General features: G+C 48.4%; 1 protein-coding gene across 1 annotated transcript in view; it reads right to left on the bottom strand.

Moving 5' to 3' along the window:
- Positions 1-769: 769 nt before the first annotated feature.
- The window catches only part of Slc26a8 (solute carrier family 26 member 8), a 41,775-nt gene continuing 16,418 nt past the window's right edge, over positions 770-26,126 (bottom strand). Inside the window, exons 5-19 of the mRNA XM_038343849.1 lie at positions 24,970-25,134; positions 23,183-23,332; positions 20,274-20,356; positions 16,447-16,594; positions 15,229-15,342; positions 13,881-13,958; positions 11,520-11,615; positions 10,624-10,730; positions 10,474-10,543; positions 9,423-9,515; positions 9,203-9,334; positions 6,314-6,694; positions 3,526-3,580; positions 3,245-3,429; positions 770-1,276 (exon numbers count right to left, since the gene is read on the bottom strand). Coding sequence (XP_038199777.1) covers positions 770-1,276; positions 3,245-3,429; positions 3,526-3,580; positions 6,314-6,694; positions 9,203-9,334; positions 9,423-9,515; positions 10,474-10,543; positions 10,624-10,730; positions 11,520-11,615; positions 13,881-13,958; positions 15,229-15,342; positions 16,447-16,594; positions 20,274-20,356; positions 23,183-23,332; positions 24,970-25,134 — 2,364 coding nt within the window. The remainder of the gene's footprint in view (positions 1,277-3,244; positions 3,430-3,525; positions 3,581-6,313; positions 6,695-9,202; positions 9,335-9,422; positions 9,516-10,473; positions 10,544-10,623; positions 10,731-11,519; positions 11,616-13,880; positions 13,959-15,228; positions 15,343-16,446; positions 16,595-20,273; positions 20,357-23,182; positions 23,333-24,969; positions 25,135-26,126) is intronic.

The raw sequence follows: 26,126 nt of genomic DNA, 5'->3' as shown, positions 1-26,126 counted from the left end.
TCTGGCCCTCCAGGAATAATGGATCCAGGCTGGCTTGGAAAACCTGTAAGAAAAAGTAGTTGTAGATGAGTGAGTGCATTGTCGAGACTAGAGAGTCTGGTAATGGCTGTCACCGTCCACTGCTGCGGGTGTCTCTGGATGGCGGTGAGGCCAGAAGTAGGGAAAGAGGGATGGCAAAAGCGCTGTCTGCTAAGCAGGTTCCAGTGCTGCAGGCCTGAAGGCCAGCTTACCTTTGGCCCTGCCCCTCTGGATGGTGGCAATACCTTCCTGCATGTCAGTTCCAAATGCTGCCTGGGTTTTCTTTTGCTGGCTCCCTTCTGGCGTCCCTCCCACCTGGCATTTCTTCAGGGTTGTGGGATACAGAGACAGGCAGGAGAAGTCCGAATGTTTTAAGTATAGTCACGTATTTTATTTGAGCCTCATTTCTTTGGAGAAAGGGGGACGGAGAGGAGAGGAGGTAGTCAGAGACAATCTGGCACAGTTCGCAGAGACGTGTAGAGTGTGCAGGGAAGCCGGCGCTGGAAATCTGCCGAAGGTGGAGTCTGGGGCTCCTGGGACCTCAGAGACAACTGTGGACCCCAGTCACGCAGCCTGGGCGTGTGCTGGGCATGTGATCCCGGAACCCAGAAAGAAGGAAGTCAGCAGGTGCAGGGTTACAGAGCCAGAAACCGTGGCTTGTACCCAGTCTAGATCTCGTGCCCGAGTGATGCCTTTGGGCCGGGAGGATTCGCCAAAATAATCTGCCTGCTATCTCTTCCCAGTTCACCTACTAAGTGTCCTCATCGCCGTGGGGCGAGTTTGGATGTGCTCGCGGCTGTTTCTTCTCCGCTGAAGGCGTCTGAGGTGGAATACGAGACTGGGAGCTTGCAGTCCCGAAGCGATAGGCAGTGAAGTAGTTCCGCCAGGGGCTGTGAGCCCTGGTCCGGGTCCTAGGCTGGGGCCTCCTCTCTTTCTCTGACTCCAGCTCTGGCTCTGGCTCTTCCTCCGTCTCAGGCTCTGTCTGGGCATCTGTCTCTAGCTCTGCCTCCAGATCAGATCTGGCTTGGATCTCAGACTCCAGCTCAGACTCAGGTTCCAACTCTGACTCCTGGTCCAAGTCCAGGTTCAGGTCCAGATTGAGCCCCAGCCCACTGTTCTGTCCAGAATCCAGGTTCAGGTCAAAATCCAAATCATCCTTGATGGGCTGATGGGTCTTGATGTAGTTTGAACCTGCACGTTGGGGAGCTTCTAAGATGCTACTGCCGGTTTGATGTCTCAGATTGCTCAGATTGCCGTTCTGAAACAACGCACATTTGGAGGGTTAAGACTTACCAGTGAATTCCACTTCCAAGCAGTCAAGGATTTCAGAACACAGCACTGACCGCTCTTCCAGAGGACCCTGGTTCAATTCCCAGCACCTACATGCTGTTAACCGCAGAGCCATCGCTCCATCCCCTTAATGTCAGGCGAGCAGAGAGGTGCTTGTTGAAGGGCGTTGGTGAAGATGCCCACCGGAAGCCACACTCGCTCCAGACTTAGTGCGCATACTCCAGAAGCTTCTCCCACCAGTCCAGCAGCAAAGCAAGACCTATCACTCCTGCTCCCCTGTCCTGGGGACCCTGACTTCAGCAACAGGACGTACTATCAGAGGAAGAGTTCTAACACAGGAATAGGAGATGAGTGCTAGATTTGTAAATAAAAACTATTACATGTTTGTGAGTGTGTATATGTGGGGGTACATGGGCAGGCATGTGTGTGTGTGCTCTTGTGTGGGCACTTGTGTGGGCGCAGGTGTGTGTGTGGGCATGTAGGGGTACATGTATACTATATGTGTGGGCACATGTGCGGTGTGGGTGGGCACATGTGTGGTGTATGGGTGAGCACATGTGTGGTGTGGGTGGGCACATGTGTGTGGGTAGACATAGGTGTGTGAGTGGGCACACATGTGGAAGTCAGAGGAAACTTGAGAGAGTCAGTTCTCTCCCTCCACCATGTGTGTCCTGGGGACTGAACTCTGGTTGGCAGGTTTGGCAAGTGATAAGTGCCTTTACTTTCTGAGCCTTCTTGACAACTTTGTAATTTTTTTTTAATAAAGAAAATCCATGAGAAATAACAGTGAACCTTCTCATGACTGGTAGAACACTCCAGAAAGTTGGTAAAATAATTTTTTTTTGGTTTTTCGAGACAGGGTTTCTCTGCAGCTTTAGAGCCTGTCCTGGAGCTAGCTCTTGTAGACCAGGCTGGTCTCGAACTCACAGAGATCTGCCTGCCTCTACCTCCCGAGTGCTGGGATTAAAGGTGTGCGCCACCACTGCCCAGTGGTAAAATAATTTTTAAACTTCATCCTTTCCTGTCCTTTGGAGTTTTCCTTCTGCCTGCTTTGCACAGCTGTCTATTGGAGCATTTGGTGCAGAATAAAGTTACTTTTAATGTGGTTTTTAGCTTGGGATTGGGAAGGACAGTCTTGCTATACTGTCCAGGCTGCTGACAAACTTGTGAGCTTAGGTGATCCTCCTGCCTCAGCTTCCTGAGCAGGCGGGTTATAAGTGAACTAGCACACCCAGGTGGCAGAGACTTGTTCTGAAAGGCAATTAACAACAAAAACAAGTAAAACGGGGCATGGCAGCTCAGCAGTGAGAGCATTGGCCTCTTCCTGAGGGACCGGAGTCTGCTCCTGGCGCACACATCAGGTAGCACGCAGTCCCTTATAACTCCTGCTCCGGGGGATTTGTCTCTGGAGCCAGCCGCCTTCCTGTGACTGCAATGCTAGGAGACTGGATGCATGCAGAAAACCTGCGCCCAGAAAGAAAGGAAAGTGGAACAATACACATCTCAACCTCCTCTGTATTTTAGGGTGATTCTTGACAGAGATTTTGTTTGCCTCTCTGAGGACAGGACGGAGCCTGAAGAATAATGGTAATAATGGGTTAGGAAATTGGGAACTAGAACCAGTGTTCGAATGTATTCTAAAGTGATGCCGATCAAAACAGCATGGTGTGCCAGCAGAACAACAGAGCAGCAACAAACCCCTAAGCTATACACGTTTTCACAAGATGTTTATGTGAAAATAGTTTCTCAAGCTGGAATGGGGAAGGCTCACTCAATAGAGGTCAGCAGGTGCTAACATTTGTGTGGCCTTCAAGACTGATGTTGGAACTTAATACCCACTGTGCTCAGCGTCAGCTTCTGGCACGGGTGCAGCCCAGCCTTCCGTGAACACCCTTCACCTCTCATCAGACACCCCCTCTCCCCACTTCTCCCCCACCTTGTCTGACTCTGAGTAGGTTTCATGGATCACAGTCTCAGTTGCATCCGTGCTTAACTCCGAGGGCTCGGGCATCTTCCTTGATAAGGCAAACAGCACTGCATCGTGGAGGCTGAGGAAGAGCTGGGCCTTCGTGATGCCTTGGTCAAAGAAGTCATTCTTCTCCAATGACTTGACCACAGAGGCTACAAACCAAAGCCAGACACACAGGTGTCAGCGCCTTGGAGCAGAGCACTGGGGGACAAGACACACAATCTCTCACACGGGGGAAGGGTACTCACTGTGACACCCTGAAATGAGCACCAAAATGTTGGCATTGTGGAAGGCATTGCAGATCTGCAGGGAGAGAGACAGCCTGAGTCAGAGCGTTGCATGCGCACCAGAAATGACCCACTGGCTGGGTCTAACGCCTCAGCGGCCGTTCACTACTCCTTCCTTCCAAACCCAGGAGCATTGGGTGAGTGGGCCTTTGAGTACCATGGCTGGGAACACAAATACCCATCAGTGCATCTCATGTGGGTGGGGCGTGATGGGGAGGGGTGCTTAAAACCCAAGTAGGAAGACTGTTCCCATGATGATGCTTACATGAGGCAGCTCAGGATACATGGGGCGAGGATGCTTTTGGGAACATTCTAGATAGTGGTTACAAAGAGTTACCCTCCTTGTAAAAAAAAAAAGTTGTATTTTTATTCATGTGTGTGAGTCTGTATGTCTGCAGGGTGTGCCTGGTGCACATAAAGGCAGAGAGGACGACATTCAGCCCTCTGGAACTGGAGTTATAAACAGTTGTAAGCTGCCATGTGGGTGCTGGGAACTGAACCAGCAACCTTTGGAAGAGCAGCCATCTTAACCGCGGAGCCATCTCTCCACCCCATTTTCTTTATTTCGGGCAAGTGGACCATAAAAAATTCCTACAGTGAGAAATGCACAGGACCGTTGCAGAAGCATGAGGAAGCCTAGACTGCAGGACAGAGCTGTAGACCATGCGTCTCACAGCTGTACGGCAGAGGATCCCGGTTTGCCTAGACCACAAGGCCTCCTGTGTGGGTCAGGTGTGGGTGCCTCTAACGGGAGGCAAGAGAGGGGAGATGAGAAGAGCTAGGAAAGCCAGGTGCTTGACGCTCTGAAGCACCAAGCCGTGGACTTTTCCAAACAGGGCTGTTATGGGGGCTGCTGGGAGGATGGAAGGCAAAGATGTGCCTATGTGGAGCAGCCATCCTGCAGACTGCATCCAATCACGTGACCTCAGTCACTCTAAAGGAATCAGTATAGCACCAGACGAGAGGAAGGCAGCCTGGCCTCGCACGAAGGCCTACGATGGAAAGTTTGGGAAAGAGACCACATCAAATACATTTGGATCTAAATGGGTGGTGAGGGCTGGGCGTGGTGGAGCACACACTTAACACCGATACCTGGAAGACAGAAGCAGGCCAATCTCTGCTTGTCCCAGGCCAGTCTGGTAGGCCTACATAGTGAGTTCCAGAGTTCCAGACCAAACAGTGCTACACAGTGTGAGACCCTGTCTAAATAAGAAAATTAGAGCCGGGCGGTGGTGGCGCATGCCTTTAATCCCAGCATTCAGGAGGCAGAGGCAGGCGCATCTCAGTTCGAGGCCAGCCTGGTCTACAAGAGCTAGTTCCAGGACAGGCTCTAGAAACTACAGGGAAACCCTGTCTCGAAAAACAAAAAAACAAAAAAAACAAAAAAAAAAAAAAAAAATGAGAGAGAGAGAGAGAGAGAGAGAGAGAGAGAGAGAGAGAGAGAGAGAGAGAGAGAGAGAGATAGGCAGATTTCTGAGAGTTCAAAGTCAGCCTGGTCTACAAAGCAAGTTCCAGGACAGTCAGGGCTATTAAAAAAAAAAAAAAGGGGGATCTTGCTGGGCAGTGGTGGCACACACTTTTATTCCCAGGTCTCAGGAGGAAGTGGCAAGCAGATCTCTGAGTTCAAGGCCAGGCTGGTCTACAGAGCTAGTCCTAGGATAGCCAGGACTACCCAGAGAAACCCTGTCTTGAAAAAACAAAAATAAATAAATAAATAAATAAAAATAAAGAAGGATCTCAGGCCTAAACTCACCAAGTGACTGGTGATGACCTTGAGCTACCAAATTTCTTGCCTCCACCCCCAGGCGCTGAGATTATAGGTGTGTGCCACCACAACCAGTTTCTTTGGTGCTGGGAAAGGAACCCAGAGCTTCAAGCGTGCTGGGCAAGTGCTCTGCCAGCTGAGCCACATCTCCAGTCTTAGGGACGCTCACAATGTTAACTCTTAAGGGCTGCTGCTGAGGAAACAGACACTGGGCATCTCAGGAATGAGGGGCAGAGGGACAGCGCTAGCTCGGGAACCCTAGGGAGCCCGCCTTGCACAGCCAGTCACAGGTTTTCCGGCTTTGAAAAGCTTCTCACGCCTCAGCTCAAAGAGGAGCCAGACTCCCTTAAGAGAGAAGCTTACTTCTTGAGGAGTGTGAAGGTTTCATAAACCTGGATCCAAGTCAGAAGAGGGCATGCCCATCAAAGGAGCGCAGCTCACAATGGGCAGATCCATGGGGGCTGGGAGGGAGCCATTGTGGGCAAGGGTGGGACAGAGAGAAGTGTCTGAAAGGAAAAGGAAAAACAACAAAGCCAGCATGGTAAGCAGGCAGCCTTGCTGTCTGCTCTGTGGCAGAAGCAGAGGCTCGGCAGAGAGTAGAGGAGGAGGACCTCTTGACACCCCATAGGCAGGGCCAGGAGCAGCTGAAAGGTGGAGGATAGGGGAGGGTGGGAGGGCAGGGGTGTCTGGTCCTCCATAGCTGTCCTGGAGTTCCACAGTGGGTGGGACAGATACTGCCTCAGCGATATTAAGAAGCTCTGCTCCCAACCTTGAGAAATGAATGAACCATGCCCAGGGAACTAACTGCTCTAGTTCCGCAGACCAGCGCCGGTTCATGTCCTTCTTATTCTGACTGACTTTACACCACCTTTGGTGTCCCCGTCTCTAGGATCTGAGCAACACCATGACTCACAGAATTACACTGGGATGGGGCTATGTGTGGGAGGGGTTCAGAGCCTAGGGCCAGGTCTCTGTGGTACGTGCCTGCCTTAACACGACCGAAGCCTGGCTGTCCACATAGTGCACCATGGAGAAGTCCAGGATGATGGTGTGGGTGCTGAGCTGCGCACCCGACTCTGAGTAAGGGACGATGACGGATCTGGACCGACTCTGCGCTATGCTTTCTGAGGGCTCAGGCGGAGGCAGTGAACTGGTCCTTGAGACGTTGCTGGGCAGCCAGGCCTTCTCCATGTCCTCATAGCTCTGCCCTAGATTTTTCTGCGACGTGGAAGACACCGTGTAGGGGATCTGCTCCTCGGAGGTGGTCTCACTCGTATCCATGCTGCCCAGGTAGAAGCAGCGGATCAGGTTAATGGACGAGTGGTCATGCTCCTGCTTGTTTTCATATCGCTCTGTGTAGACGACCTGGGGTGACAGGGGAAGTCGGGGCCCTGGTGAGGCTCAAGCAGGGCAAACGCAAAGGCAGTGTGTCCCCTAGCTCCCCCATCTCCCCTTTGAAGCTTTACCTCATTGACTTCCTAAGGTGCTTTCTCTCTCTCTCTCTCTCTCTCTCTCTCTCTCTCTCTCTCTCTCTCTCCCTTCCTTCCTCCCTCCCTCCCTTCCTTTCTTTCTACATGCATGTGTATGTATGTAATGTGCCTATGTGTATTACACAGCATATACATGAGGCTGAATACAGCACGTGACAGCTCCCCTAGAACTCAATTACAGGCAGTTGTGAGCCACCTTCTGTGGGTGCTGGAAACCAAGCCCAGATCCTCAGGAAGAGCAGTGCGTGCTGTCAATCAGCGACTGCGCCATTTCTTCAGACCTGTAACGTGCTCTGTCAGGCTTTCCTCAGTACCTTCTTGCATGTGTGCAACAGTCTTTCCTCAGCCTTCTTAGGACTGCAGTGGGCCATTTCTGGGAAGCCTGTCTTTATCTCTGACGACTGCCGTCAGTCTCCTGAGAGACCCGGGCAGCTGACACCAAGAGCAGGAAGTGCCGCACTGTGCAAGGTCCTAGCATGGCCTCTGCAAATGGAGTGTGACTGGATTCATGATCACTCCCCTGCCCTTTCTTCCTCACCCTTCACCGCATTGTGCCTGACTGAGAGCAGCCTTCTGGTGATCCTGAGAGCCTCGGGGTCCTTGCCAAGTCCCTGTACTAGCGTCAGTGTCTCTCAGCAGCCCGTGCCACTCTCTGTACACCAGAGCCGTCTGTGTTGAGAGGAGCTAAACACTGTTGGGGGGGGGGGCAAACTCATCTGCTGCTGTACTGCACCGCTCCTAGTTACTTTCCTAGTCCAGCTGGAGGCATGGCTCAGTGGTTAAAAGCACTGCTGCTCCCAAAGAGGATCAGAGCTCAATTCCGTGCATCCATTTCAGGTGGCTCACAATCATCTGTGACTCCAGTTCCAGGGGATTTGATGCTTTTCTGACCTGTGTAAGTGCCTACATATGCACACACCATATATACACACATGCATAAACACACACACCATACACACACACATACACCATACACACACACCATGTAGTCACACCATACACACATATACCATATATATATACACATGTATATACATCATACACACAACCCATACACATACATACACACACATACATATACACACATGCTGTATATACACATGCATACATACACACATATATACATACATCACAGACACACAAACACACACGTGATACATATGCATACACATAGACATATACATAAATTGAAAAATAAAAAATTCAAATTGTAAAAAAAAAACAAAAACAAAAACAAAAAGAAAAAAGAAAAAAAATTCAAATTGTGCGCTGGAGAGATGGCTCAGAGGTTAACAGCACTGCCTGCTCTTCCAAAGGTCCTGAGTTCAATTCCCAGCAACCACATGGTGGCTCACAACCATCTGTAATGGGGTCTGGTGCCCTCTTCTGGCCTTCAGGCATACACACAGACAGAATATTGTATACATAATAAATAAATAAATTAAAAAATTCAAATTGTACCACCATTTACCATCTAGAAAGGAGAAGATATTAAAATTTTATGCTTGAATTATATAAATCAGAAATGTGAAAGATGTTAACTTTATGTCACATTACTGGAGAGCTGACTCCCTAATTTAATTTTAAACCCCATGAATTGCTTTAAACCAGTCTTGCACATTTTGGGGGTTGAATAGATAAGCAAAACAAGCTTAGCTATGGACTGCTAAACTTTAAAGCCATTCAGTGTGGTGCGGTACACACGTCTGTAATTCTAAGATTTGTGATATCACAGGATGATTACTGTGAGCTTGAGACCAGCCTGGACTACACGGTGACATCCTGTGAGTTCAAGGCCAGCCAGGGCTACATAGTGAGTCCTGCCAAAAAAAATTAATAAAAAAAATATGTGCATTGACACATGTGCTTGAGTGCAGGCAAGCACAAGTGCATGTGTGTGATATATGTGTGTATATGTGCATGTATTAAACATTAAATATTAAATATTAATATTAAAATATTAAAAGATAGCCAGTCGGTGAAAAGATTCACCACCTGCCTCCCAGTATTTGGGAGGCAGAGGCAGGGTGATCTCTGAGTTCAAGAACAGCCTGGTTTACAAAGTGAGTTCTAGGACAGTCAGGGCCACAAAGAGAAACCCTGTCTTGAAAAACAAGAAAAAAAGGAAGAAAGAAAGACAGACAGACAAGACACACACACACACACACTATGTTGTTGGGATCAGACCCACCCCACATTCTTCCACTCCAATTTCTCTTCTACCTCCACCATCACTCCCAACCTCATATGGCTCTCTCTCCATAGCCAGAGTCTATTTAGTGCATTCGTGTGTGTGGAATGGACTGTTTTTTCCTTAAAGGGGATGGCTGTTTCCTTTTTACAGGAAACGGGTGGAGAAGTAGGAAGGACAGGCGTGGCTCACCCTGGTCTCCGGCTCCACCTCTTCACAGTCGCAGAAACACCTACAGATCTTGTTTTCTGATAAATTGGTGTAACTATCACTAAAGAGGGTGAATATTTCTTCTTCTTTAAGAGGCATCTTCACCATGTTGACCTGGGAGACAGAAGAGGGGTCACACAGGGAACAGGCGGTGGAGACAGAGGCCCAGGGCGTGAGGGCCTGGCCGGCAGTGGGTCCTCACCTCCTTTAGCAGCTTGTGCTTCAGTCTGTACACATTGACAAACGTGATGGAGCAGCAGCACTGCAGGATTTTCACCCCAGGGATGAGCATCGCCTGCAAGACACGCTGAGGTGGGGCACAGGCCTCTGCTCTTTCAGGGAGTAAGAACCACACAGCTTTAATGGCTCCTCAAGAGCTTCTGGCCTAGCCAGGCAGTGGTGGCGCACACCTTTAATCCTGGCACTGGGGAAGCAGAGGCAGGCATATCTCTGTGAGTCTGAGGTCAGCCTGGTCTACAGTGCGAGTTCTGGCTATTCAGAACAGGCTCCAAAGTAACTCTGTCTGGGGGGCTGGGGCTGGGAGGGGGAAGGAAGAGAACTTCTGGCCTCAGTGAGTTGAGGGCTAGAAAAGACCCCCCTCCTAGCGACCTCTCTCTCTCTCTCTCTCTCTCTCTCTCCTTCTCTCTCTCTCTCTCTCTCCTCACTACGAACCTCTTGCTAGCTCGCTGAGGTCCAAGGCAAGCAAACACCTCCATAACTGCCACCCCGTACTCTTCCGTGTCTTACTGCTATCTAGCCTTCTTCTCCCTGGAGTCCACAGTGAGAGGGCCCCCTGCTGGCTGGAGGGGGTGTGGACACTACCTGTCCTCTGGAGCCCATTGCCAGTGAGTGGGTTGCAGTGCCTTGGTGAAGGGTTTGGGGTTGAGCTGGCCATTCTCCACACCCCCTTCCGTGTGTGTGTGTGTGTGTGTGCATGTATATGTGTGTGTGTCGCACACACACACATATACATACACGCACACACAGGAGTGCAAGTACACTGATGTGTAGGGGGTGTGTGTGTGGAGGCCAGAGGTTAAGGTCAAGAGTCATCCTCAATTGCTGTCCACTGTTGACTGAGGCAGAGTCTCTCACAGAAATCCAGAGCTCTAGGATTCATTGAGTCTAGATACCCAGTTTGTCCCAGGGATGTCCTCTCCTGCCTCCCAAGACTGAGATCCCAGTGAGCTCAGAGGAAGTGGACCGGCTTTATCCACTGAGCAATCTCCCCCATACCTGGACTGGCTCCTTACCTCCCGATAGTCATTGACGTTCCTGTAAATGTTGGTGTTGGGGATCTGACCCAAGACAAGGATCTTGGTCCTGGAAGGAAACGAGCTTGTCTTAGGTCCCAGCGCCCTGGCCCGGCCGTGGCTGTCCTCCACCCACCAGAGGCTGAGTACCTGTGGGAACGAACAGTGATGATGAAGAAAGCAAAGACTAAGGAAATCAGCAGTCCAACGTCCAGTCCCAGGAAGATCGCGGAGGAGAACGTCACCATCCAAACAACCTTGTGTGAAAGGGTGGAGGGGAAGGAGACCGTGAAAATGAGCAGACCAGAGAGGTGCCAGCCTGTCACAGAAGACTTGGCCCTCGAGGTTGTCTGGATGTTCTCTGATAGAGTCCTGATATCTCTCCCTTTATTTCTTTCCTGGATGATAGTTAAATGTCTGTAATAGTTATTATACACATTTAGTCTATTTTGTTTTGTTTTGTTTAGTTTTTCGAGACAGGGTTTCTCTGTAGCATTGGGGCCTGTCCTGGAACTAGCTCTTGTAGACCAGGCTGGTCTTGAACTCACAGAGATCTGCCTGCCTCTGCCTCCCGAGTGCTGGGATTAAAGGTGTGTGCCACCACCGTCCAGCTTAAAATTTTATTTCTTTTGTGTATGTATGTGAGCGCTCATGTTAGTGTGGGAGTCATATGTGTGTGCATAGGTGAGTATACATGTGTGTGTTTGCATGTGGAGACCAGAGGAACTATATATACTTTGTGTTTTTCAGACTGGGTCTCATTGGCCTAGAGCTCCTCATAGGCTAGGCTGATGGCCAGCGAGCTCCAGGGATCCCTCTGCCTCTGCCTTTCCAGTCCTGGAAGTCTAAGTGTGTGTCACAACGCCCAGCTTTCTTAGTAGGTTCTAGGCTCTTGAGCACCAAGAGACAAAGCCTTTGACGGCCCCTTCTGAGATGTTTAGCGATGCTGCCTGCAGCTCGGCTCCGGCTGGTTCTGTTCCCCCTGCAGGCTCCAACTCCATCCGTCTTCCCCCCAACCTCTCCATCCCCCTGGCAGCTGTACTCACACAGTCGTACTGGTCCTGCCTCCACAGACTGGGTAAATAGTAAATGGTTTCAAGGTAGGGTATCACATTGCTCAAGATGATCCCTGCCAGCACAGCCTGTGAGGGAAAGATGAACCACCCTAACTGCCTGGTTCTCCATTCAGCGACGGCATTCCCAAGTCTGCACAAAGGAACCACAAAATCTAGCCTTGCCTCTAGAAGTGCTGTGTGAGTTTATTTTATTTCATTTTTTGAAATGAACAGCACGCCCAAGATCTGGCTCACGGTTCAAACACTAAAAGCCCTCTCCGTCTTTCTCCAGTTTCCTCAATAGTGTGTCAAGTCTGACGGGGAAGGCACGCACGTCTTCAATCCCAGCACTCGGGAGACAGAGGCAGGCGGGTCTCTGTGAGTTCCAGGCCAGCGAGGGCTGTTACACAGAGAAATCCTATCTTGAAAAACCAAAATAATAAATAAATAACCCCCCCCCCAAAAAAAACAGTGTCAGAAATTGCAGAAAAAGAAGGCATCTTAACTTCACAGGGGCTTGTAGAATTCTTTTTCTTTCTTTCATCTTCCTTCCTTCCTTCCTTCCTTTCCTTTTTTGTTTTTTTGTTTTGTTTCGTTTTTATTTTTGTTTTTGGAGACAAGGTTTCTCTGTGTAGCCCTGGCCATCCTGAAACTCACATTGTAAACCAGGCTGGCCTCTAACTCACGGAGATCCATCTGCCTCCCTAGTGCTGGGACTAACAGTGTGTGCCACTGCTGCCTCACTGGATTCTTTTTCTTTTAACCTGAGGCGAGGAATAGCCCTAGGAAACAAATCTTATCATAAAGCCACACACAGCAAAGCTGTGTCCTTTCTGAATATTAAGGGGAAACATTTGCTTCATTAGAAATTAATTGCATTCCTATATAATGTCATTAAAAATTTTTGTTTCTTTAAGACAAGGTCTCTCTGTGTAGCTCTGGCTACCCTGGAACTCACTACATAGATCAGGCTAGCAGGCAATCCTCCTGCCTCTGTATACTGGGTGCTAGAATTATAAGTGTATGTCTCTGTTATTTCCATCACTGAAGAGACAGCCACTGCTAACATTCTGCTATGTTCTGTGTATCTGGGCGTCAGCCTGTATTTTGCTTAGAGTCACTTGCTTACAGGTGTAATAAACACACACAATATGGTTAAAGATCAGGTCATGTCTCAAGCAAAGGGAAGAAGAGATACATTGAAGCAGAGACACCCAGCTGAACACAGAGCCAGGAGTCAATCTGCAGGCCTGTCTTCTAATGCTCTGCATAACTAAGAGGCTGTGTGACAGCAATGGAGGGACCAAGTGCAGACACAAAGGCAGACAAAAGCCTTCTGGAAACAGCTAAGTGAGTCTCACTAGCAATGGGGTTCACGTTTCTGAATCTGGCTCTGTCATTACTCACAGAGTCTCCACACTTACAGCTGAACTTGCAGCTTAATGAGACCAGATGTGACTCTTTCTTGACCACCACTGTGAGTTTAGCATGATCTTGCTTTACATGAATATATACATGTATTACATACAGACATGGATCCCAAATAATCATGTTTAATGTTTAACTTACAATGGAGACACTGCCACGATTACTGCTGTCTGAGTTGGTCCACGAGTTACTCAGAGGACGGAGGAGAACCTCAAAGGCCCTGCTCTCACTCCTCGCCATTCCCCACACTCTCCTTCGTCAAGGTCTCTCACTGAACCAGAAGCTTACCAATTGTTTTTCCTGTTGGTTTTTCGAGACAGGGTTTCTCTGTGTAACAGTCCTGGCTGTCCTGGAACTCACTCTGACTCTGTCGACCAGGCTGGCCTTGAACTCACTGGGATCTGACTGCCTCTGCCTCCTGCGCGCTGGGATTACATGCGTGTGGCACCACTCACCATTTTTTTAAGCTAGGCTGGCTAGTCATCAGGCTCCAGCAATCCTCCTGCCTCTGCCCTCCTCCTTCTAGCACTGGGCTTACAGGTGCATATAGTCGCACCTGTTTTTTCCATGGGTGCTGAATATCAATCACCCTTACCCACTGAGCCATCTCCCTGGCTCCAAGATGTCATTATTTTAAGAAAAAAGATTGGGAACCAGGCAAATACAATTCTCTGCAAGAACGCTCTACCAAGATTCCATCTTTCTTCCTTTGAAGATGAATTTATTTTTATGTGAATGCGTGTTTGCCTGCATGTATGTATGTGTGCCACATGCATGAAGTGCCTGAGGAGGCCAGAAGAGGGCAACGAATCCCTGGGGAGTCATTATAGAAAGTTGTGAGCTGCCATGTAGGTGCTGGAAACCATCTCTCCGCCCCGGGATCCCACCCTTCCTGACTTCCTCCAGCCGCTCAGTCCCACTTACGTTGGGCAGGTTGTGGAAGAAGTTCCCCATCTTCACCATCAGGAGCACCATCACACCTGCGCCTACCAGAGATGCAAACTGAGGAGATAGAGCCGGTTGGAGAGAAACCGTCAGGAGTGTGCTGGTCCCTGTCTGCAACTGAGGCCTTCTGTTTGCTGGGAAGTGCGCCATTTGCATTTCTTAGGAGTTGAGGGTTGAGCACACCTGTCTTTTAGGATCTTAGTGGTGTGGACCACACTTAGTAGGTACTTCTTAAGTGTCATGTGACTGCTGACTGCAGAGTTCCAGTTCTCCCTGTAATCCTTCCTGTCACCGCTTAGGGCTATGGCTCTCCTAAGATATATGGCTCGTATTCCTTCAGAACTTTAGCCTCTCCTCACACAAGCAGACCCCTTGCTGGCAGCCTGAAGTTCCACCCATTCTACTTCCTGGGTAAATAAAGGCCCCATCTGTCTCTGTGTTGCCGGGAGCTTTGACAACTTCCCAGCTTCAGTGCTGTTCCATCTTTTATTTGTTTTGTATTTGAAACAGGATCTCATGGTGCAGCCCTGGCTGTCCTGGAGTTCCCTCTGTAGACCAGGCTGGCCTCGAACTCACAGAGATCCGCCCGCCTCTGCCTCCTGAGTGCTGGGATTAAAGGCGTGCGCCACCACCGCCCGGCTTGTTTCATCTTTTTAAAGGTGATTTTTATTTTATCTGGATGAGAATTTGCCTGCATGCATATATTTGCACCATGTGAATGCCTGGTGCCCCAGGAGTCCAGACAAAGATGCTGGATATCCCAAAACTGGAGCTGCGGATGTTTGTGAGCCACCTGATGTGGATGCTGGGAATCAAGCCTGGGTCCTCTATATTCTTAACCATTGAGCCATCTCTCCAGACCCCCAATAGGGCAGGGGATGAGTGCTGGGGGTTACAGGCATATGCTACCATGTGCCTCTCCCAATAACTTTTTTAAAAAATAATTTATTTTTATTTTATGTGCACTGGTGTTTTGCCTTCATGCATGTCTATGAGGATGCCAGATACCCTGGAACTGGAGTCACAGACAATTGCGAGCTGCCATGTGGGTGCTGGGAACTGAACTCAGGTCCTCTGGGAGAGTAGCAATTAACTGCTGAGCCATTTCTCCAACCCCCCAATAACTTTTAAGACAAAATATGAGCAAAAATTAATGTGAGCGTGGAACCCAAACTCTTCCCAGAGTCTTTCCACTGACTAGAACATTACAATGAAATCAACCCAGATGAAGCCCTTCTATAGACAGACATGCAGACAGCCATGGGCACAGACGTGCATCTCTTTCCTTATGGGGACACCCTAGGGACAGGACTCCCTTTCAACACACCTGCTGTCTTCCTCCGGATTTGTCTTGGATAATAGTCCTGGCCATGGCACCCGTAAACACACACGATCTGAAAAAAGAGCTGACCACATTGCAAAGGCCGATGGCTATTAAATCCTGTGGAGAAACAGCAGAGCCTTTGAGCCCACATTTTTTTGAGGAATCTGATTTTGAGCTAGAAGCACACTGCTGTTAGGGTTCTTACGCCCCTCCCTTCCGACAGCACTTGGACGTAGCCTCAGGAAGCGTACAGCGAGGGCCAATCTGATCTAGATTATGCTGGGTCTCTGCCCTAGCCTCTGACCATAACGGAAGTACTTTATGAAAGTAATAAAACTGACGCTTGCCTTTTCCTCTTTCCCGTGACCCCTGGGACTCAGACACACAGAAAGAGCTCAGTGGTGGCTTCTCCCCCCCTCTACACTAACCTAAGTGTCTGGCTGGGGCACCACTTGCTTCTGTGTCCCTCTTGACTTTTTGAGAAAGTACCACTTTCAGAGTAGTTGGAGATTTTTTTCCTAAAAAATAAAAGCAAAGGCCAAAGGCAGGGAGGGTATTGTCATAACGACAGGCAGCCTGGTTCCGTATGTGTTATCACATGGTTCTGGTGCCCCAGCATGCACCTGCCTTCTTCGGCCATAGGGAAGTGTTGACAGAGGTTTCTGTCCCACCCGGTTCTGTAGTCATTCAGTCCCAAAGAAACACACAGAGGTCTACATTAATCATAAACTGGTTGGCCTAGTAACTCTTATTAACTAGTAGGCTTCTTATTAATTCTTATAACTTATATTAGTCCATAGTTCTTGTCTGTGTTAGCCACATGGCTTGGTCCCTTTCCTGGCAAGGCAGTCACATCTTGCTTTCTCTGCAGCTGGGTCACGACTGCAGACTGAGACTTCCCTCTTCCCAGAATTCTCGTTGTCCTGCCTCTACTTCCTGCCTGATTGCCCCACCTATACTTCCTGCCTGGCTACTGGCCAATCTGCCTCCCTGGTGCTGGGACAGCAAGCATGTGCCACCCCACCTGGTTAATTCCTTTGCCTCTCTGCCCCATATCTATTCTAGGGAAATAACGTGTTGCATGAGTTCAAGCGTGTTCAAAGTTACACATCCTCCACTTCTCAGAACCCTTATGTGATTACAGTCAGATTATGGTCCTGGTGGCCGGTGAAAGAGTAATGAAAGTTGGTGTGAGGCTCACAGCAGAGAAGAATCCCTCACCTGGTTGGAATTGGTTCTGTAGTTATGTAAGCTGGCGATCTTCTTGCCCAGAGATATGAGCAGAAAGGAGCTCACTAAAGATAAAGACATGGCTTGTAAAATAACCCTGCTAAGGATGCCGAACTCTGGAGTCTCCGGGAACACGAAGCTGGAACGGAAGACTGGGATTACTGCCGGGTGGCGGGGAGTCCCTTACTGCACCTCTCCCACTCCTCCTCATGCCAGGCAGGCCGCAGGACAGACAGAGCAATGGAGGCAGCAGCTGGCCAATGAACTGAGCCAAGTTACAAAGGAACTGGTCCCAGTTCCTACCTTAAAGTGGGGCAAGCGCCAGATGTGATTGAAGGAGGATGTTTTGCTGCTGTCTGAGAGCATCCTGGGGTGTGTGGGGAGGTTGACCTACATCCTGGATGCTCTAGAGCTCAGCGGCTCCACGAGTCCTTTTCTATTCACCCTCTTAGGACAGGGCTCTTCTCCCTTCCAGGTCCACACAAATTCCACCGCACCTTCTCCCCTGGACTGTTTTGTTTTTACTTTTTGACTCAGAACCTTAGACATCCCAGGCTGACCTGGAGTTACTCCCCAGGGCTGGGGCCATAGCTGTGCACCATCACACCTGGCTCATTGAACTGTGTACGGTAAAGAATGAATCTTGCGGATATCAACAAGATGATGAAGGAGTGGTGCAAATAACTTTATGCCAATGTGTTTGATCATTCAGAATAAATGAATAGATACTTTGAATGGCTCAGATGAATGGAGTGTTCTCCAGGAGAGACAGATAACACAAAGTAGACACAATGATCACACGGTGTGATGGTTGGTGGCTACTGTCAACTTGAAGTATCTGGTCACCTGGGAGATGAGCCTCCGGGCATGTGGTCGTGGTGGGGATTCCCTCCATGGCATTGATTAAGGTGGGAAGATTTGCCCATTGTGGCCAGTGCTGTTCCCTGGTCAGAAGGGAGCTGAGCATGGCATGCACTCCTTGCCCTCTGCTTCCTGACGCAGGTTACCCTGTCACCAGCCACCATAAGCTCTGCCACCTTGACCTCCTCTGGCATGAGAGGCTGTGCACTTGCAGGAAAAGCCAGACTAAACCCCTTCTTCCTTGAGTTGCTTTTGCCAAAGAGTATTTTACCACAAGAAGGGACTGAGACACAATAGGCATTTTGTTTAGTAACATACAAGCTGGGTATGAGCATTTGCCTGTGAAAAACCCAGAACATGGGAGGTAGAATCTGGAGGAGCTCAATGCCAGACTTCAAGCTTAGGCTGCCTAAGACCCTATCTCAAAAATAAACTTTAAAAATCGCACACTTAAAGCTGAATTATAATTAAGAGCCTTCCCTTTCACTGTGAAACCTCCAGGCCGATCTAGCTACACTGGTGGATTCTACCGAGTGTGTAAGGAAGAGATCATGCCAGTTTTATAGGAACTTCAAGAAGCTGCAGACATTATAGGAAAAGACATTCCCAGCCAACGCTTTTCATGGCTATAATGGAAGAGATCTGACCAGCCTATAAACTGTTAATATGACAGGACCACTTGGGCTTCTTCTCAGGACATGAGAGGGTTAACCTTCAAGTGTGCTTATCATTCATGATAGGAAAAGACAAAAAAAGGAGAAGAAATCCTAATGGTTTGGGAGAGAGATTTTATATAGATATAGATATGTATGTATGAAATATATATAACTTCATGCTGACACAATATGTTCCATCTTTCCTTTCTCTATTTTTGTGGTAGACTTTCCTGCAGAGCAAATAATAGCTTATCTAATTAAAACTTCTTAGTTCATGCCTAAAGCCCACCTCCCCCTCTTTGTTTATTTATGAAGGTGGGTGAGAAAGTGGGTGTTCTAAAGAGGTAAATGACAAACACCATTGACCACACAGACTCAGCAACACGAACCGCTGGCTCTCCCGCCTGCTGTTGTCTGTGCCATACTCTTTCTGGGCTTTTTGAGAAAGGGTTTCTCTGTGTAGCCCTGGCTGTCCTGGAACTCACTCTATAGATCAGGCTGGCCTCCAACTCACAGGCCCAACCTGCCTCTGCCTCCCAATTGCTGGGTTTAAAGGTGTGCACCACTACCCTGTGCTCAATTCTTACCAGAAAATTAGGATTAAAAAGGACACAGAAGCTGGGCATTATAGAGCACATCCATAGTACTAGCACTTGATGTGCATGCTGGAGGATCAGGAATTCAGCACTGGTCTGGACTACCTGTATCACAAAAGCCAAAACCACCACTGAAAGCAACAGAAAATAACACCAGGAAACATGAGCATAACAGGAGTTAAGTTACAGTATCCAGTTTTACCCATTCCTGGGAGCCATGTATTAAAGAAGGGGGTGGCTCAAATAAAGAATGTTTAAATTGGAGTTTGAAATGCTTTCTTCTCTAAATGTGAATCTTTTGGTGGAAGATTAGCTGAAGTGAACTGGGTGCTTTGGAAGTCATGAAGGATACGAACCGGGCTGAGGGAGCGCTCAGGGGTAATGCTCACTGATGTTCTCCAGCACGGCTGCCGTCCCGAGCGTGATTCCCGGGACGTGCACAGTATAAGGAGAGACCTGACTCTGTTAAGTTGTCCTCTGACCTCCACGTGCACACTCTGGCATGCACGCTCCTCCCTCCACAGATGTGAAGAAAAAAATCTTTAAAAAGAAAGCAAGTTGCTGGGCATGGTGGTACACACACCTTTGAACCCAGCACCTGGGAGGCAGAGCAGGTGGACTCTGTGTAATCACCTTCAAGTGGGTGATGGCAAAGCAACAGTTCTCCCCTGAACACAGAACCCTGTTTTCTATCAGAGACACTAGAAAATGGATCTCTCATCCTAGCTCTTTTGGTTTGTTTTATTTTGGGGGGGGGTGGTCTCAAGCAGCCCAGGCTAGCCTGGTAATTGATGTGTAGCCAAAGCTAGCCTTTAACTCCTGAGCCTCCTGCCTCCGCCCCCTCCCCACAAATGCTGGGATGACACATGGGCACTACATGCCTGGCTTTCTTGTTCTGCTCTTGAAAGTTAATCAGACAAGGGTGGGGCTCTGTGAGACCCATGATACCTACAGAGAAAAGAATCAAGGCTCTGTGTTCTGGGCTCCCAGCGGGTGTCTTAGTCAGCTGACAGGCTCTCTTATGAGAAGAGTGACAGAGGGTGAGTAAAGAAGAAACAGGAGATGTGCTGGCCTGATTGTTCACAACCTCCGCTCTACACCTGACCCCAGTTGAAACTCTGAGAACTGTTCCTGTGCCAAGTGCGGCCAGGGACACCCACCACCCGGGCTGTGTGCAGGGAGGCCTGGGGAGAGTGCTCAGAAGGGAAGAACAGTGCCATGAAGGCAACATCTGTCATCCCTGTGGCCAACCTGGGCTATAAAGCAAGACCCTGTCACAGAAAAATAAAGGGAAGCAATCTTGAAAGGTGGAATGACACCAGTTGGTGATAGCACAGGCCTTTAATCCCAGCACTCAGGTGGCAGAGGCAGGCGGATCTCTGAGTTCAAGGCCAGCTTGGTATACAGGCTGAGTTCCAGAATAGCCAAGGCTACACAGAGAAACTCTGTCTCAAAAAAAAAAAATCAAAAACAGAGTTGGGGAGATGGCTCATTGGTTAAGAGCAATGGCTGCTCTCCCAGAGGTCCTGAGTTCAATTCCCAGCAACCACATGATGGCTCACAATCATCCTTAATGAGATCTGGTGCCCTCTTCTGGCCTGCAAGCTTACATGCAGGAAGAACACTATATATATATATATATATATAATCTTAAAAAACAAAAACAAACAAACAAAAGAGAAGAAAGGCAAATGAAATGACTGACCTGTACGGAATCATGTTGATTAACATCTTGCTGTTTTCTGTCGCCATGCTTATCTTGTTGGTAAGTATGGAGAAGCCAAGAATCTGTCCGGAGTTAAAAGGAGAAGCATATGACTAAATATGACTAAATACTGTGCATTGACTCCAGAAGCGAGGTGCAGAGGCCCCAGCATGACGGAATGAAATGTGGGCCGTCCTGACATGAAAGCCAAGAGAGGCCTTATGTTTTGATTCTCCAGGCTCCTTGTGGCCTGGTCTCTGACACACGGATGGGGACTGAGGCGTGCCGCAGCTTCTCTCTCCTCTGGCTTCCAGCACAGGCCCCACCACTGCATGTGTTCCAAGAACCCGAAGGCCAGCCAGCCTGGCTAATCAGGACTCCAGGTTCAGTGAGAGTCTCTCTCAAAAGAACAAAGAGGAGGGGATGGAGAGATGCTCACGGCTTAAGAGCACTGGCTTGTTCTTCCAGAGGACACAAGTTCAATGCCAGGCACCCACATCACTGGCTCAGAACCATCTGTGATTGCTGCTCCAGGGGGCCCAATATCCTCTTCTGGACTCTGCCGGCACTTATATTCACACAGACTTTCCCTGGACATGCATACATACAGGGAATTTTTTTAAAAAAAACTTTTAAAATTTCAAAGAAAAGCCAAGGTAGAGAGCAACAGAGGAGGAAACTTCTGGCCTCTACATGTGCTCACATGGGCAAGCACTCTCAAACACACATGTGCATACATACACATCACATACAACACATTCTCACATTTTAAAAACATAAGCATTTCAGTGGAGATCACTGATACAGCCTGGGGCCTGCAGTTAACAACAGTGTACTGGAGCTTGAAAACTGGGAAAGAGATAGATCTTAAATGTTCTCACAATGAAAAGATGATCACGGGCCGTGGGCTCTGTGTTAGCTAGCCGTGGGCACTGTGTCTGTTAGCTGGCCGTGGGCTCTGTGTCTGTTAGCTGGCCGTGGGCTCTGTGTCTGTTAGCTGGTCGTGGGCTCTGTGTCTGTTAGCTGGCTGTGGGCTCTGTGTCTGTTAGCTGGTTGTGGGCTTTGTGTCTATACCCCAGAACTTGAGGGTAGGCTGAGAGTTGGATTCTAGCTAGAGCTGACTGGCAAGACCTGTTTCAAATGAAGACAAAGAAGCAAAGGAGAGACACCTGTGTGGTGGCAGAGGTGCTGACTTGACAAACCTATAACATGCCAAAACCTCTCCAAGTGAAGCAAGTATATAAAATTCCTATGGTCAAGTATGCCTGAGCAAAACCTAAATTTTTTAAAAAACCAAAACACACGACTGATTTAAAAGGTCAAAGCACTTGCTGGGTGCTAGGCTGATGACCTGAATCTGATTCCCGGAACCCACAGTGGAAGGAGAGGGTCGACCCCACCAAACTGTTCTCTGACCTTCCCCCACGCTCTATAGAACTTAGATGCTTGTGTGCTTGGCTTATACATAAGAATAATAAATTAAAGCCGGGCGGTGGTGGCGCACGCCTTTAATCCCAGCACTCGGGAGGCAGAGGCAGACGGATCTCTGTGAGTTCGAGGCCAGCCTGGTCTACAAGAGCTAGTTCCAGGACAGGCTCCAAAGCCACAGAGAAACTCTGTCTCAAAAAAAAAAAAGAATAATAAATTAAAAAATAAAATAAAAACAAGACATGTCACAGCCAGGTTTGATAGCACGTGGCAGAAGTTCCAGCATTGGATAAGCTGAGGCAGGGGGACTGTTATGAATTTGAGGCCAGTCTGGGCTACATAGTGAGACTCTATTTTAAAATACCAGTGAGAAGCCGGGCAGCACGCCTTTAATTCCAGCACTTGGGAGGCAGAGGCAGGCGGATCTCTGTGAGTTCGAGGCCAGCCTGGTCTACAAGATATAGTTCCAGGACAGGCTCCAAAAGCTACAGAGAAACCCTGTCTCGAAAAAACAAAAAAAAATACCAGAGAGAGAGAGAGAGAGAGAGAGAGAGAGAGAGAGAGAGAGAGAGAGAGAGAGAGAAAACAAGAACCAGAGTCACAAAGAGAATTTTACAAGAATAGCATACATTTAAAACTGTATTTAGTGGATTAGAGAGATGGCTCAGTGGTTGAAAGCAATGGCTGCTCTTGCAGAGGACCTGTGTTTAATTCCCAGCACCTCCATGGCAGCTCACAGCTGTCTGTAACTCGAGGTCTAGGGAATCCAACCCCCTTTTCTGACTCCTCAGGCACAAGGCATGTAGGTGCTGCCTTGCACACATGCAGTAAACTCCTATACCCAAATAATAACTCTTAAACAGAGCAAAAGCCTATAGCAGCTTTGACCTGATTTAATGTTTCCTTACAATTCTTTTAAAAAGAGATTTATGTTATTCTTATGTATGTGTTTGTGTGTATGGCATATGTGTGGAGGAGTGTCCATGGAGCCAGGAGAGGACATCTGATTCCTGGAGCTGCAACTGGGTCATGGGGAAGGCAGGTCCTGTGAGCACAACTCAGACCCTCTGGGAGCAGCACACACACACACACACACACACATACACACACACACACACACACACACAGACTCTCTCTCTCTCTCTCTCTCACACACACACACACAGACTCTCTCTCTCTCTCTCTCTCTCTCTCTCTCTCTCTCTCTGTCTCTCAACAGGGTTTCTCTGTGTAGCTCTGGCCATCCTAGAACTCACTCTGTAGACCAGGTTGCCCTCAAACTCACAGAGATCCACCTGCCTCTGCCTCCCAAGTGCTGGGGTCAAAAGTACAGCAAACACTCTTAACCATCTCCTTGCCTGCGGTTCTTTTTTTTACAGTGTTATCTTTGCCTCCCTAGGTTATATGTTTCATGCGTCTTTCAAGAGCGAGTGTCTAGACTCACTGGTGGAATTGTGGAGTCAGGCCGTAGAGACACCTACCAGGAACAGCTCCATGGGGAACTCAATGGGGTAGCGGTTGAAGGAAATGCGTATGCACTTGTTGATTCTCAGAGCCACCACAGAGGTGAGGAAGAGCAGGATGCTGGTGGAGTTGGCTTTGGGGAGAGCGATGCAGTAGTTAACTATGTTCTGAAAGGAGAAAACGTTGCAGAGGCTTCCTTAGGGATACTGCCTGGGCTCTACGGGAACACTAGGGGCAGGTATGAGGGCTGTGTTGTTTGGGTAGTTTTTCTCCATGCTGGGGACTGAACCCAGGGCCTCGCTCATGTTGGGCAAGTGCTCTTCCACTGCACCATGTCTCCAGCCCTCTATTTTGTTCTTTGAGACAAGGTCTCATTAAATGGCCCATGCTGGCCCTGAACAAATCTTGTAGCACAAGCAGGTTTTGAACCCGAGATCCTCCTGTCTCAGCCTCCCAAGTGAGATTACAAGAATGAGCCACCAGCCTTACTTAGCTTAAAATGTTTTTTTTTTTTATTTTGGTTTTTAAATTGAAGAGTAGATACTTTAAAAGGCGATAATGCTAAATCAGGAGAGAATATGCTTATGATTATTATACTTACACTCATTGTAAGGGGAAGGACTTAAGAATCTATTTAGGGGGTTGGAGATTCCTGCCTGGCCTGGAACTTGTTATATAAAAAATGTTGCCTCTGCCTCCAGAGTGCAAGAGTTCTATCTGTTAACCTGTCCATGTTATTTTTAAGGCCATGAATGCTATTTAGTTGAATTTTTGTTTCATTTTTGCATTCAGGGGCTATTTACACTCTGCGTATTTAGGATACAAGTCTGCTATGTGGCATGTGATAGGGAGAATAATGAAATGATGTGGGATTCCCCTCTGTATGCTATGAATATGTTTTGTTACCATTGGTTAATAAATAAGCTGCTTTGGCCTATGGTAGGGCAGAATAAAGCCATGCGGGAAATTCAAACAAAGATAGAGAGAGTGGGCAGTCAAGGAGACGCTATGCAGCTGCCAACGGAGAAAGAAGCCGCTGGAACCTTACTAGTAGGCCACAGCCTCGTGGTGATTAATAGAAACAGATTAACTGAAGATGTTAAAGCTACCTAGGAATACATCTAAGCTATTGGCCAAACAGTATTATAAGTAATATAACATCTGTGTGATTATTTGGGTCTGGGCGACAGGAAATGAACTGACAGTCTCTGTTTACAACTAAATAGTAACTTCCTGACAAAATTTAAATTTTTTACGTTTAGTTATTATATGAGTGTGTGTGTGTGTGTGTGTGTGTGTATACACAACTTTTGGTAGTTCACTCTTGCTTTCTAACAGGTGGGCTGCAGGGATGCTTAAGTATGTAGCTTAAGTCTACATACTTGCTGGCAGTCAACTTTACCAGCTGAATCATGTCACTGACCCCATGATCAATCTTTTTTTGGGGGGGTGGGGTGGGGGCAGGGCTTCTTTGTGTAGCTTTGGCTGTCCTGGAACTCACCCTGTAGACCAGGCTAGCTTCCGGAGATCCACCTGCCTCTGCCTCCCGAGTGCTGGAGTTAAGGGGGTGCTCCATGGACAAATTTTAATGCAAACCCTCTAGCTTAAAAGCTGAAGTGAAGTGAGCAGTTGCTCCAGTCAGCTTCTGTAGTGGAACAAGACCCTAAATCTGCAGGAGACAGAGTTGCTTCTGGGCCCCTCTTACCCTCTTGGTACAGGCAGGAGTCTCTCTACTCAGGCCCAGTTTTCCTTCTAGGCCAGAGGAGGGGTGTGTGAACTCTGGGAGAGGTTTGAGTTTACTCACGTAGAAGAAGGAGATGGGACCAGCGTGGAAACTGACCATGATCCCAAAGATGCATGTCATCTGGGCCAGTATGACGTGTAGGGCCACAGCAGCAAGGTAAGCACTGATTGCTGCCTCCGGAAGGTATGTGGCTACGAAGCCCATCCCCATCATACCCATGGACAGCTGTGGAGTTGGGAAGAAAAGCAAAAGATCAAAGAGACTTGGGTCATTGTGCTGGCTAGTTTTGTGTCAACTTGACACAGGCTGGAGTCATCTGAGAGGAAGGAACCTCAAATGGGACTATGACCCCATAGGATCTGGTTGTAAGCCTGTAGGGCATTTTCTTTCTTTCCTTTTTCTATTTTAAAAAGATTTGCTTTGGGGCTGGAGAGATGGCTCAGAGGTTAAGAGCACTGCTTGCTCTTCCAAAGGTCCTGAGTTCAATTCCCAGCAGCCACATGGTGGCTCACAACCATCTGTAATGGGGTCTGGTGCCCTCTTCTGGCCTGCAGGCATACACACAGACAGAATATTGTATACATAATAAATAAATAAATATTTTTTTTAAAGATTTGCTTTATTTATTATATATACGTTTGCCTGCAGAGTGCATCAGATCTCATTATAGATGGTTGTAAGCCACCATGTGGTTGCTGGGAATTGAACTCAGGACCTCTTGAAGAGCCATCTCCCCAGCCCCTAGGGCATTTTCTTAATTAGTGATTGATGGGGCAGGGCCCAGCCCATTGTGGGCCGTGTCATCCCTGGGCTGGTTGTCCTCAGTTCTATAAGAAAGCAGGCTGAGCAAGCCATGAGGAGCAAGCCAGTAAACAGCAGCCCTCCATGGCCTCTGCATCGGCTCCAGCTGCCAGGTTCCTACCCTGCTTGCATTTCTGCCTTCATATCACTTCAGTAATGAACTATTATATGGAGCGATGATGGAAATAAACCCTTTCTTCCCCAGGTTGCATTTGTCACTAGTGTTTCAGCAATAGTAACCCTACAGCTATCAAGTCAGCAACATCAGCTCAACTCCCCAGGGGCCCACGACCTCTGCTCAAAACAGATTCCCAACCAAAAGATCAGGAGCGCCTTGGAGGGCTCCTTAGGCTCTCCTTCCCCAGGGAACTGGGGTCCTTGAGTGTTGACTACCCAGCAAGCACCAGCCCACATTC

Source organism: Arvicola amphibius, chromosome 9 (genome assembly GCF_903992535.2).
Source record: "Arvicola amphibius chromosome 9, mArvAmp1.2, whole genome shotgun sequence".
NCBI classification, from domain to species: Eukaryota; Metazoa; Chordata; class Mammalia; order Rodentia; family Cricetidae; genus Arvicola; species Arvicola amphibius.
Note: the sequence above shows the minus strand (reverse complement) of the source record. Positions and strands in the feature narration are given on the sequence as shown.